This window comes from Paramisgurnus dabryanus, chromosome 1, assembly GCF_030506205.2.
Source record: "Paramisgurnus dabryanus chromosome 1, PD_genome_1.1, whole genome shotgun sequence".
Lineage (NCBI taxonomy): Eukaryota > Metazoa > Chordata > Actinopteri > Cypriniformes > Cobitidae > Paramisgurnus > Paramisgurnus dabryanus.
This window is the reverse complement of record NC_133337.1, coordinates 40,535,107-40,550,309: the sequence shown is the minus strand read 5'-3', so window position 1 is coordinate 40,550,309 and position 15,203 is coordinate 40,535,107. Positions and strand designations below refer to the sequence as shown.

The following is a 15,203-nucleotide window of genomic DNA, read 5'->3' as shown; positions in this document are numbered from 1 at the left end:
GTGATGAGAAGGCTCAAATCACCAACATTGTAGCTCGATGGCCAGGATCTACACATGACAGCAGGGTTTTTGATAACAGCCACCTCTGTGCCATACTTGAAAGCCATACATTTCAGGGCCACCTAGTAGGTGACAATGGATACCCCTGTCGCCCCTACTTACTGACACCCATACTTAACCCTTTAACAGCAGCTGAGAAACACTACAACACCTGCCAGATTGCAGCAAGAGGTCTTGTCGAAAGGGTGTTTGGTGTTTGGAAAAAGCGGTTTCCCTGTCTGCAGAATGGGCTTCGAACAAAGCTTGATACAACATTGGCAGTCATTGTTGCTCTAGCAGTTCTGTATAACTTTGGGAAAAGACTTGGAGATGAGGTACTACCAGAGTTTGAAGTGGATTACAGAATTGAACACAGAGAGGATGAAGAAGAGGAACACAATGCTGCCACTGCAAATGGCAATGCTGTCCGGAGAACCTTAATTGAAAATCATTTCACTGCATAATAGCAGTGTGTATGTGTGTGTATATTTACATAGCAGGTAGTAGTGTATATTGTATAGTCCTGTAGTAAATGTAATATAGTATGTAGTTTATAAATGTATGCATGTGTGTTACTTTAAAATTAGTCACTTGATAAATCTTTGAATGCAATCATTACCTTACATTGATTATTAATTAATAATTTTGTATTTAGTTACTATTGCCCTTTATCCTTAGGCTATATATAAAGATAGCTCATTTCAAATTAAAGTTTTAACCTTTTATTTTATTAGGATACAATAGTACAGTAATTTACTAGTTTTTTATTTATACAAAGAAAAATAAATAAATGCATAAATAAATAAATAGTTGATTTCATTACAGAAATAATAAAGTATTTTTACTAATAAATTACAGTGTTTACAAGTCAAATAAAAAAAAAAAGCTTTTGCAATCTTTTTACTTTATTTTCAATATATTTCCTACATTGCTACAACTCACTAAAAACTAGTTGTACTGGTTGTAGTTCTGCAATAAGTTTTTCTTTTTGCATCTGTAATATTTCCTTTTGTAAAAGAAGCACTTCTTTCTGTAATTTGGCATTTTCAATTTGAATTACGTTCTTTTCTTTCTCTAATTGTAGTAATTCAAGATGATTTTCGTTGAAATTACTTTTTTGTATTTTGCTCTTTGGTGGCTCTAAGCATTGAATTTGATCTTGTGCCTGAGATGCTCCGTCGCTGACGTGTTTATTATGTGCGGCAGGCATGCAGGAACCGATCATTTCGTCTTCATCATTCGCATCTATAAATATAATTTAAAAAATAAGTTTCACATTATTAAACCAACAATGGCCAGAGCAAACATATGTGAAAAAGAAATGCAGCTAACACACTTTTGTGGGACGATGTTGATGACTCCACTTGGTCGGCAGTTGAATCGTCGTCGAACGGGTTGCACAATGGGGTTATCTGTTGCGGAATCATCTGGATAATTTTTTGTGACAGTTTATCTATTTCTCCAGCAGGGGGACCTCCACCAGTGAGAAATTTGTCCCTTCTCTCCTGTGCTGCGTCTTTTTTTGCTTTCGCTTTGAGGTTTTTCCAGCAGGCTTTCAGATTATTTACATCGCGCTTGTCCTTAATCCCCACAGAAGCATTAAAGTCAGTGGTAAGCTCGACCCAGGCATCTTCTTTCTTTTTAATTGTCATGTTATCTGTTCTTTTGTCTTCGATTTTCTTCCCATATTGCTCCATTAATTGATATAATAAATTTTTTTCATGGCTTGTAAAATTTGAACTTCTAATACGCTGCGCCATTTTCTCAGCCTGTGTTAGTAATGCGAATGATCTGAAAGCGGTTACCAACGGTAATTTTTTAAAATGTATTTAAACTTCCATCATTTGCACGAGCCCTTTTGTCACTGAAATAGAAACTGTAACAAGTTAAATACTACGAAAAAGTAACATTTTTGCAGTTTAATTAGGCAACACTGAATCAGAATTAATCGCAGGTAAAGGCTTTAATCACAGGTTAATGTTTTAATCTAAGATTTGTTAATCTGTGTTTAAATTTAAGTGGTGCAACACAACTCGAATTAAAATTAAACTGAGATCAACAAACCCTAGATTAGCACTAAACTCTGCTTAATTTAATCCTTGTTGGTGCAACCCACCCTATTACTCCTGTTATACCACGGTTACCACAAACATTGCTCTGGTGCCTATTTTTTTAGACATTTGACCATTTAGGTGTGCGGTTTACTAAAGCAATAAACCCCGAGAAGCAGTGGGTTACCAGTGCATTTTATAACAGCTAAAGGGCGATTTATAGTCGTGCGTAGGTGCTACGCCGTAGCTACGGCGTAGGCTATCCGTAGCCTGTGCGTAGCTCTGCGTAGCCTGACGCGCACCTCACAAAATTCCTAACAGCGCGTCGGACCTACGCGGACCGCAAGCTCTGTGATTGGTCCACCAGAACCCCTCCCGTCAGGTAAAAAAAACTGCGTCATAGGTATTTCCGGTTGAGACGGTGAAAACAAAGATAAGCCAAGTTGAGGAGTGATTTAACTAAAACTGCAACATAAGTCGCTGTTTATTTACTTACATCATTGCTGGTCTTCTCAAATTATACACAAATCAAGTTGCTATTTTTTCTTCGTTTGTGGGTTAACTTGCTTAGCTTCTTCTTCTGTGACGACTTCTGCTGCTACTGTGGTTACACGCGTGATTACTGCCAACCAGCGGTTTCGCGTGTCTTTGCACGTCGACGCGGACGGCGACGCACAAGTATAAATGAAAACCGACGCGGAACCTACGCCGTCGCTGCTACGCCGTAGGACCTACGCACGACTATAAATCGCCCTTAAGGGGCGTTGTTAGGCACGACGCGAAGCGGAGTGCCTAAACCCCCTTAGCTGTTATAAAATGCACTGGAAACCCAACACTTCGAGGGGTTTATTGCGTTTATAAAACGGTTACTTCATATGCATAACGTTAGCGGGATTTAATAAAATAAAACCCAAAAAAGTTGTAATTATATTAGTACAAATATTACTCTTCCGCCAAACAAAATAGTTCCTCAGAATCAAGTGTGACTGAAACAGAGCGCAGTTCCCAACCAACACAGACACAGCAAAGACACAATGAAAATATGTTTTAAGACTGTGGTGTTTATTTTATAAATCACCATTCATCTAATTTATACATTAACATTTATATCGTGCAACTGTTGAAGGGATGATCAAATATGTTTGGAAGCATGCTGAACTCTTTCCCCGTCAGCGTTTTTTTTTTTTTTTTTTTTTAAGTTGCCACCCAGTTTTAGTTTAATGCCTTCCAGAAAATTACCTTTTTTAAATAAACATAAAATATCAAATGAAAGAACAGACCATCCGCTTTGAAACAAAAACAAACAAAAAAACATTTCATCCTACCTTCATTTGATCTCTTATCACCTTTCAAATTGTTTTATTAAAAGCGGAGATAATTCCATTTTTGTGAAGAACTTTAGTAAGATATCAGATTCAGACGGAGCCATGAACAGTACTACACGGTGTTTTCAGTGAATGCGTCAGTGTTTAAGTTGGGTAAGATCGCCACCCAGTGGATAATAGCGGACGTATGAACTTGAGTTATAAAATCCTTAGACAACGTTTTCTCTTTATCGACGAGATAAACAACAATATTTATTGACATTCATCTGGATATCGCCATTCATTGTGCAATTGTAGACAAATTAAAAATATGATTTAAGACTGTGGTGTTTATTTTCATAAATCAATACGCAGTAACAGTGGTGCAGTGATAGCCTACTTATGTAATGTGGTCTGAACCGTGAGGTTACCGGTGTATTTTATCACGGCTTAGAACGCGTTTCAACCAATCAGAATGAAGAACCAGAACTGCCCGTTTTATAATGAAAAATAATCAACACCTATGGAACATTTCTCAGCCAATCAAAATACAGCATTCAACAGACCCATGGTAATGGAAGGAATTTTTTGACAACCAATAAGTTCAAAGTGAGTCAAGAACAGGTAGATATTTTTATTATTCATAATAAAACTTGAGACACAACCAGATCTATACACTGTCAGAAGTTTACACTACTAAAAACTTGAGATGCATGCAGAAGTTTTGGGTACTTGACTACCTTTCAAAACAAAGATTTATTCTCACTCGAGCATTTAATATAAATGCATAAAGGATCATCACAAGCACTTAACCACAAAGCGAACGCGTCTCCCCTGTTACATGTTACCGTGACAACGGGATGCGAGAGCCTCCGCGTTAATGAGCTTAAAGAGGAGGAGCGAAACACAATCAAACTACTTCACATCCAGAGGGATACAGGAAACAAAACCTCTGACACATAAAAGAAAGCACTAAGCCGCACACAAACGCGTGTGCAGGGGCAATGAGCAGGGATAGACGGCTCTTATCAATGCTGTTCACATCCTAATTAGAGGCTTAGAAACAGAAAAATACGTCAAGACTCTCGTTTGACAACAGTTGTGGGAGGAAAGCAAAAACCAAGAGAGACGATCAATGAAACGACGCAAACCCAAACATCAGAAAGAAAGAAATTAAAGCCGTCAGACAATAAAGAACAACACATCTCTACTGGTGGATTCGCAACCTCATTCGCGGATTCAGCGTGGTTGATTTTGGAATGCAAATGAAATATTGACATTTTTTAAACGGCCACTTCACTGCGCTCTACTCCAGTAATGTTCCAGTTTATTTGTGGAGGACCATATTGATCTAGAGAAAAATATTAAACATCGATTTTGGAGTTAGAAATCGTGAGCACTGTATTATCCTTCATGTCTCACGGGGACCGAGCTTCGATTTAGAAAATAAAATTAAACCAAAATATTAAGAGCTTTTGGGAACTAAATGATTGTATTCTTTGATGATACAGAATTATTATTCAACAATAGGATTTACAATGTCAGGTCTATGAAAATAAGATTATCATAGGAAACAAAGGTTTAACAGTAATGCTTTTGTGGATAAATGGTTTGAGGGATAGCTTGGCAAAGGTTATGGGTTTGATCCTTACCCTAATGCTCTGGATCGAGTTAATGCATAAATGCAAATCAAAACAGTCAAGAGGTTGGTATCATACAGCAGTCCAGTGTTCAAACTTTTTTGCAACTTAAAAATATCCAGATGTCCAAAAACTTAAAAAAAAAGTTAACAAAATCTACCCTAACCCTAACAATTTAAAGTCAAGTTTCACTACTAAAAACCACTTATCTCCCTAAATTACAGACATGCAAAGTGGAACCAACAAAAGATGTATCATCACAGCAAGCAGCCCTGTACTGTAAATAAGAAAAAGTCTTAACAGGTTGTTCAAAGAGCTTCTTGAGACTTCTTAAGATAATGAATGCTGTGTGTATGTTTCTCTATATAATCAGATCATGCTTATATTGTTAAGAGTACAGTCTGGGCTGTCTGATGCATTTGTTAATTACTGCATTGAGCTCTGCATGGACAGTAAAAGAAACACACACATAAACAATGTGCCGGGTGTTTAACAAAATATCTACATACATGCCTTATAATGCACCTTTAACTTTAATGCAACCAATTTTGAGGGTGTTTTTCTGTTCAAAGAAAACACATAACCATTATTCTTACATCCAGTGAACTAAAAACTTTATTTAAGGTGTGATTGTAAAATATGCATTTGACAATTTTCCACACAAAACACACAGGATTTGAATTTACAGAGATCCATAAACGTTGAATGACAGCTTTCTGGTTGTGCACTGTTAAAAAATATTGGAAAGAGATTTGGGGCAAAAATCACTTAAACAGAAGATTCTGTCAGTGAGAAAGAAATGTACAAATCTTTATGTCACCTTGTACACAGAAACACATGATCTTTACTGAGGTCTTTCAAAGACACCAAACCACTTATTATATAACATACCTTTCCTGATACCTGATAAATATCAACTTTATATTTACTTTGACCTTTTTACATGTATGCATTGAGATGGTTTCTTACCGCAAAGACAAGCGATGAAACACATCAGAAATATAAAATATTTAAAATATAAGATTATAAAATTATAAACAAACAAATACAGTTATGTTCTCACTGCTGTATATGTGACCCATGCTGGCAGACTGAGCAAAATTTCAAAAACAAGTTATTTATATTTTGACATTCTCTATTAAAATAAAACATTAAAACTATGTATGATGTGTCAGCAAAGTCAGTTTTGATCAAAATCGAGGTAATGTTTTTTAAAGGTTCAAAAACAAAATCACCGGTAAAAACTAGATGTAGCACACACAGAGTCAACAACAATATCTACAGGAAAATATATGTTCAACCTTTTTCTTTTTTTATTGTTTGATTGACATTAAGACAGCTTTAAGATCAACTGTATAATGCAAGTATTTTTTACCCAACAGTTAACGAACAGATTATGACATAACGAATTATATCTGCATGAATTCTGCAAAAACTGTTTGTAAATCTGTAATTTAGTGTGTGTTTGCGTGCATGCATGCGTGCGCACGTTATATATATATTTATATATATATATATATATATATATATATATATATATATATATATATATATATATATATATATATATATATATATATATATATATATATATATATATATATATATATATATATATATTTATATATATATTTATATATATATTTATATATATATATATATATATATATTTATATATATATATATATATATATATATATATATATATATATATATATATATATATATATATATATATATATATATATATATATATATATATATAAAATATATGTATATATCGGGGTCAAAGGCTCATGCGTCTTTGTGCATGCTTTGGATCTGTCAGTCACACTGCAAAAAATGAGCAAAATGACCTAGGATAAGTCTAGATTTTAGACAAAAACAATCAAATGTAAGCAAATTTGTGCTTAAAACAAGCAAAAAAAATCTGCCAATGGAATAAGAAAAAAATTCTTGAATTGAGTGTTTATGAAAAAAGTAAACTTATTTAAAAAAAAATCTTATTCCATTGGCCATAAAGTTTATATTTTCTGTTTAAAAACTACACTTATGTCCTTAGGTCATTTTGCTCATCAAGAAAATGCATCTTAATTTAAGAACGTTTTTACTGATATTTTTACTGAAAACAAGACAAAAATACTAAGTAAGAAAGTCATTTTTTGCATTGCAGCACGAGGAAGATCGTTTTTGATGTCTTGTCGCTCTTAATAACTCATTGAACATCAGTCAGGTCCTGAACTTTATCTCTCTTATTAACTCTTTTAACACCAAGTAAGTCCTGCACTTTATTTTCTAATTCCTACATGTTTTAAAACCTAAACCAAAATGTCAAGCATCTTTGTATTAGATTAAGCATTTAGGACGGTACACCTCTCAGAAAACTTACAAATAAAGATCATTTTAGATGTTTAATGACTATTTAGAGCAATATGATTGCTAGACGCGCACTTAATGTAGTTATTTTGTATAAAAACCTCAATTTCGACCAAAATCGATATTTATACTTTCTTTTGCCTGTAGCTCAAAATTGGACTGTGCGCATTCTGACTCATTTTGTCAGCAGGAGTCACATATATAACACCAAATCACGGAGACAAGTTATTAATCACTGACATCAAAGCATGGTTCAAGCACACAATAATTATTCTTTAAGAGAAAGTACAATAACCACAGAAAGTGCAGTAAACTAAAGTGAAACTAATCTTCCTCTGTGTCCTCTCTCTTTAGCTCATTCAGTGTCACTTGAACCTCTTAGCGTTCATCTCTGCTCTCTAATCGTGCAGTTTAATGTGACTCATCCCAGGAGATGTATAGTGGACTGTGGATTATCTCTGGCACATAAGACAGAGACTCCAGAGGATTAATCCCACAATTCACCACCCACAGGAACAAAATGCACATAATAGAAGGGGCTTATACTTTATATTTATACAAACACACACACACACACACACACATATATATATATATACATATACAGGATGATGTACAGGTCAGGATATTATATACAGAGCAGCATTTTGGAAGAGACGAGCATGGGTCAAAAATTACCTGGAAACAATGAAATGAAATTGCTCACTTAAGATTTTGGCATTCATTACTATCAAAAAAACTAAGTAAAAAATCCTGTTATGTGAAAACGCATTCCACATTATATACATTATTAAACTATGTTTTGTACTATGTGGCGTTAACTTTTGCTGATGTAAAAGAGTTAACTTTGAACAACCAAGACTGAGACAAAACAAATACATAAAAAACCTTCATGCACAGTACAGCAATGAGAATGTAGGGGTTGATGTTATAAAATCATTTCGACAATGCAATGAATGAACGAGTGAACAAATAAATGAGTGAGCGAACGAATGAACCAATGAATGAGTGAGTGAATGAATGAATAACTGAGAGAATGAATGTATGAATGAGCGAATGAACAAATGTATGAGTGAACAAACGAATGAATGAATTAACAAATGAACGAGTGAATGAACAAATGAACGAGTGAAAGAACAAACAAACAAGTGAACAAACAAATGAATGAGGGAATGAATGAACGAGTGAATGAAAGATGAGTGAACAAACGAACCAGTAAACAAACGAGTGAAGAAACGAACGAGTGAACAAATGAATGAGTAAATGGGCAACAAAATTATCGTGTGAACGAATGAACGAAGGAGTGAATGAACAAATGAGTGAACAAACAAAAAAATGAACAAACAAATGAATGAGTAAGCAAACAAACAAACAAACGAGTAAACAAACAAATGAATGAGTGAATGGACGAATGAACCAATTAATTAGTGAATGGATGAACGAATGGGTGATCGAACACATGAGTAAACAAACAAATGAATGAGTGAACAAACGAACCAGTAAACAAATGAGAAAACAAACGAACGATTGAACAAACGAACAAGTTAATGGCCAAAAAACGATCGCGTAAACGAGTGAACGAACGAAGGAGTGAATGAAAAAATTAGTGAGTGAGTGAACAAACAAATAAATGAACAAACAAATGAATGAGTGAACAAACAAACAAATGAGTGAACAAACAAATGAATGAGTGAATGGATTAACGAACCAATTAATTAGTGAATGGATGAACGAACGAGTGATCGAACACATGAGTAAACAAACAAATGTATGAGTGAACAAACAAACAAGTAAACAAACGAGTGAACAAACAAACAAGTAAATGGACGAAGAACTATCAAGTGAACGAATGAATGAGTGAACCAACGAAGGAGTGAATGAACAAATGAGTGAACAAACAAATAAATGAACAAACAAATGAGTGAACAAACAAACAAATGAGTAAACATGAGTGAATGGACGAACAAACCAATTAATTAGTGAATGGATGAACGAACGGGTGATTGAACACATGAGTAAACAAACAAATAAATGAGTGAACAAACAAATGAATGTGTGAAAGGACGAACAATGAATGAGTGAATGAACAAATGAATAAGTCAATGAATGAACAAATGTGTGAACATAAAATCGAGCGAACAAACGATCGAGTGAACGAATGAACGAGTGAACAAACATACGAACGAGTGAACAAACAAATTAATAAGTGAACAAACGAACGAACTAATTGATGCATGTTTGAGTTGCCTTAATTTAAGTACACCTAGCTCGGACTTATCTTAGCATATATCAGTGCAAATGTTTTGTCTGAAGATGCACATCAGTAATGCTTTTTGTAAGGTCCTAATATAACCAAGACCTAATCCTGAATTAATCTAAACCCTGTTTGGGAAACCGCTCCTAAGTGTCTCTGTGTTTCTGTGTTACAGTGTGGAGCTGGACTTTAAACTGCAAGAAGATAAATTACAACCGCTGATGAAGAGACTGTGTCCCGTTGAGGAATCTCTGTTCCCACCTCTCTCTTACCCTCAGGAGATCATCAGCTCCACACCCAAACGCAAGTCCAAAGCCGAGTCAAAGAAACATGCGCGCTGGAAACTCTGGTTTCTGTCATGAACACCTCTCAAACCTCTGCAGGATTACACAGCGTTCTGCTCGACTTTATTTACTTCATAAGATGGAGTTTAATGACTGGATGCAGCGTTTCAGAAGCATCCATTCCTCTTGCTTTGTTACACCTGTTTTGATCAGGATACTTCACATTTGCTTTTATTGCCATCAGTACTTTTAATACGGTTATCTTCTGAGGTAGCACTTGGATTGAGAACACAACAGCTAGCATAAAGAACGTGTATACTTGGGGAAAAATGAAATTTGCTTAAGAAAAAACGGACTGTAATGAATCCTCTCATGCAGAACAGCGTGAAATTATTTGAAGCTGAGACGGCCTGGATCTATAACAAATCCTTCTTTACAAAATATAATTTCTTCTCCTGATTTTTATAGACGCTCCTGCCGAGAATTTGGAAAATCAGGTGGATGTTTTAAACATAAAAGGCAATTTTAATGGAAGGATGCAAGCTTTTATTCAGTCTCTTCTCATGGAAATTACAACATTAAAGCAAAGCACAAGTCTTCTGACGCACTGGTGATATCTCACCGAGGACTTCTTTATGGATTTTAAGGAATAACATGAGAGGGACAACTTTCCAGAGGACATAATGACTTCCTGACCAACGGTGAAATTCATAGCAATGCCTCATTCAGGATTTATACGGAAATAATCGCTACAAGCCTCTGTGAATTTACAAACTTTCATATACTATTATTACTTGGAAAAAAATATGAAAAACAGTAAGACTTATTTTTCTAGATTCATATTAATCAAGCATTTAAAGATTTTCTAGATACACTATATAAACTTGTAACTCGCTTAATTAAAGGTTTATTGGATTATTGAAATTATAAGATACACTTTAACCCTTAAAGTTTATTTCAAACTATGTTTTAAAAAAATACGACTATGTATGATTTTGGGGGTAATCATGGAAACTATGACAGGAAATCTTAACCAATCACCATAAAGTGTGCGATGATTCAGCGCTCACTTCCATTCATACATGCACGGTTGAGGATGTTACATACATGACCTCCGACCTGCAGATCTGTAACCATGTCAAATTAACATCTTTGCACAACACACAAAAAAAATACAAACAGGGCTACGTGGTTTGTAAATAAGGGAAGTGATAATTAAATAATTACTTTGTTTTTTGAATTTATTAGGCTATTATTCATAAATTCCTGTTTATTAAACCAGAATCCCTAGAATGTGACATCACAGGAAGTCGCCAGAGAAAGAGAGATAGAGAGAGAGACATTTAGTTGATGACAAACAAACTTGGGGGTGACAATATGGATGAATCTCACATAACACACCTGAAATAATGTGTTTATGTTATATTTTAAAACCATTATGGCTGTATGTTAATATTATTTTGTGATTTAGTAATAAATTGCCAATACACACAATATTTAATATTAATAATAATAAAATAAGTCTAATTTGCTTTAAAAAAAGTTATAATTTCATATTCTTTCCTCTGCTTGTATGTGAGCGACACAAGCTGTCCTGAGATTCATGCATATTCACCAGAAAGAAATCAATCAAACAACAGAAAAATAAACTGATAGACAGATGAAAGTATCACGCACAACCTTAATCTTCTTTACGAAACAATCCTTACACATCTCTTAATCCTTCAGCTAACACAAATCACAGTTTACAACATTAAAGCCACATACACACTGCAATGTGACAATCACGTCGTCAATATGGGATTGAATTAAGGTATTGGGTGCGGGTAAAGAGTCCTGTTACAGTGCCATACCTGTGATTCACAGCGATGACCACAGCAAACACAAACGGCCACTCATTAAACACCGGAGAAATATTATCAAATGGTCACTGTTAGTATTGGCCATCGACTTAAGCTGTGTGTTTGTTGAGACTTTATATAAACTGCTGCTGCTGGTAAACAGCGCGCTCTCTCAGGACTGCAATGTATGTGTTAACCCAAAACCTCAAGACTGGATGGGGAAACTACAGTGTGGAGGAACAGCACCGTTTTTGTGACTTAAAGTTGCATTAAATTTTTTGTTAAACAAAAATCAGTTGAGCAAGTAGGGGTGAGCGGGGCACAACCTAACACGGGGTTATTTGTAACGCAGCTACTTTACATATTTATACAGGGCATAGCAATCTGTGCTTTGGTCTTTTTCTCTTACTGTCAGATGATATCCTGTGAATTTGTGAAAAGTTTGATGCGTTTTGGTTAAGATATTGAACAAAGAGTGTTTTGGAGGCATGAAAGTAAATTTCTTTATCTCTGTTTTTTTATTTATTTCTGCGTTGGGTGTGTAAGTCACCAAATCCAACCTTATATTATTTTAATCACTGTCTTTAAAAACATAACAGCATTTTAAAACAGGTCAGCAACTTTTAGTAACCGATAGCTGGGATTGAAAACATTTTACACAGCGGGGTAAGTTGTCACACAGTGGTACAATCAAGCCTCAGGTATACAATGATTATGAAATAAGTGTAAATACAAAATTTTTTTTATACAATATCAAGGGAAATAACTCACAATTATGATTTATTTTGTCTTCCCTTTTAAAAAAATCAATTTATATCCATTGATGCATTAACACAAGGATGATTAGATGAAGGATCTTGGATGGATGAATGTGTGGATATCTATCTATTATAGGTTACAATGAACCCCACCCTATGGGGTAACGTTTGCACTCCTGTCACTTTCAGTGTAATTGTACGATACCAGTAGATCCCACAAACAAACTTTAAGTGTTCATTTGCAGCAGAAATGTGTGTTGATTGTGTAAAAAATTATTTATCTAACTTTATTTTTTTTAATAATAGAGCCAAAGTCAAAAAGCATTAGGTTGTGCCCCGCTCTCCCTTACATAAAGAATCAGTATTGAAATTTGTACTGTACCTCAATTTTCAACGTTAAGCTTATAATAATAATTTATCATTTAAGATGTCAGGAATAAAAAAACGTTTTAAGTAGGGCATTTAAAGAGTGATCATGAATAATCGCATACAAAATAAAGGTTTGTGTATGCATTATATATGTGTGTGTGTATACTGTGTGTAAATACTATGTATAGATAAATACGCACATACATTTTTAATTTAAGAAGTATTTTTTATTTATATAATATAAAATATATAAAAATATAAATAAATCTAAATATAGACAAAAGTAAATGCTTCTTACATGCATACATGCATGTGTGTGTATTTATATATACAAAATAATTACACACAGTGCACAGACATATATTATGCAAAAACAAATGTTTATTTTGTATGCAATTAATCGCATGAATCTTTTGGCAGCCCCAGTTTAGAGTAACTTTAAATTTTAAGGTTTCAAAAAAAAATCATGGCCATAGAGAGGTCAAAGTTACAGATTTTTACAAAAGTAAATCGTATTGCAGAATTCAGATTGGTTAAATAACCAATTGTGTACAGATTGGTATTAAGGATTTAGAAGAAAAACAAAATAGCTGCAGTGTGTATGTGGCAATTGCAAACTAATCTCCTTTTCTTTAATAAAAAATAAAACGTTTCATGTTGTAAAATATATTTACAGAATCACAATAGGGCTAAATCCTCTCAAAGTGATTTTAGTCAACAGAACAGCTTCATAATCACATCAGAAGAGGGAATTCTGGGAATGTCACAACAACATGTGCCAAAGTCTGGAAAAGGTCAAAACAATTCACCAATGAAAACACATGACTGACAAAAAAAACATTTCTGTGAACAGTCGCACCAAAACATTGATTTTCGAATAGTCCTACTGTAGCCGAAAGAGACAACTAGATGTTCTTCTGTTTCTTAAAAAAGTGCCATTGATTTATTATGTGCAATATTGTGTATTTTCTAAAGTTTTTAAAACTATTTACTATACAAAATAAAAGATGAAAAAAATAAAGGAGTGGTTTCCTCACATGAACACCGAGAAAGAGAAATAAGTTCATTGAAAGACCCGTTGCGTTGCCTGTCTCTGTCTGTCTCTTCCTCATTTGCGGTTCTGTAAGTCTTTTCTCCATTAACACTGAAACATATTTACATCTAATATACAGTTGTAACTAATAAACAATCAATGATGAATACAATGTTTAAAGCAATTAACTGCATTAAAACAATACTTAATAATACCTACAGTAGTTAACCCTAAGTAGTCTGTTAAACATGGGTGACTGCCTTATCCACAGTAACAGTGACATCTGTAAATGGTGGATGTCGCTTAAGTACTTTAAATACTTGTGGCTTCGACAGAAACATATTGCGAGTGACACAACTTTCATCTTCAGAAAAGTGCACTTCCAGATTTGTAAAAACCCGTGTGCATTGTACACGTAGGTTGCGTATGCGCCTACAGGAAAATGTACTATGTAGCCCAGGAGATGCAATGCACACGGTCACGTCTGTGTGCACGTACGAATCAAATGAACTAAACTTTGCCATTCTGTGTGTTCAACCGTGCATGTATCCTCGCAAAAAAAAAACATACTATACCCAGGGCTTAAATCGCAAAGCTCAGGATAGCTCCGCCCCCAAAAACAACTCACAAATCATCACAAAAACGTTATTTCTCTATGGATGATTAAATATTTTTTATCTCCAAAACCGTACTGAGAAACTCTGGATGTAATGGATGGATGGTATAACTGTGATGTGGGAAAAGCAGGGCAACATTTGAAAGCACCATAATGCCGTCCATCCGGATTAGATGTAATAAGAATAAACCCAGTGCAGTGAGCTAAAAACAGCCATTCACTCCAGATGGCAACAGCAAATTTATGGGACTGGTTTTGTTTCATTACTTAATATCAGTACAAAGCTTGATGTGAGGATAAAGATAACTGACTCTCGACAGCGAGAGAGAGGGAGGGTGAGAGAGAGAGAGAGACATAGATACATCATGGATCTGCTTCAAAAGATGCATCTTAGCCTCCAGTACGAATTCAAAAACATCACATAAAACTAGTTACTAAAATAACAAGGAGGCAGAACATGTGTGTCTGTGTGAGAGAGAGCAAGAGAGAGAAAGAGAGGGAGAGAACGAGAGAGAGAGAGAGAGAGAGAGAGAGAGAGAGAGAGAGAGAGAGAGAGAGAGAGAGCATCTTGCTCATTCCCAGCAGTAAATCAAAGACGACTATAAGCATCATTAAAATTCTCCAGGTCCCTACAAATG

At 34.7% G+C, this 15,203-nt stretch overlaps 2 protein-coding genes across 5 annotated transcripts in view; one reads left to right on the top strand and one right to left on the bottom strand.

Annotated features, from left to right (window-relative positions):
* The window catches only part of LOC135744634 (inhibitory synaptic factor 2A), a 47,485-nt gene extending 33,455 nt beyond the window's left edge, over nt 1-14,030 (top strand). Inside the window, exon 4 of the mRNA XM_065262898.2 lies at nt 9,840-14,030. Coding sequence (XP_065118970.2) covers nt 9,840-10,026 — 187 coding nt within the window. The 3' untranslated portion in view covers nt 10,027-14,030. The remainder of the gene's footprint in view (nt 1-9,839) is intronic.
* The window catches only part of dock1 (dedicator of cytokinesis 1), a 286,009-nt gene that overhangs the window by 148,156 nt on the left and 122,650 nt on the right, over nt 1-15,203 (bottom strand). The window lies entirely within an intron of this gene.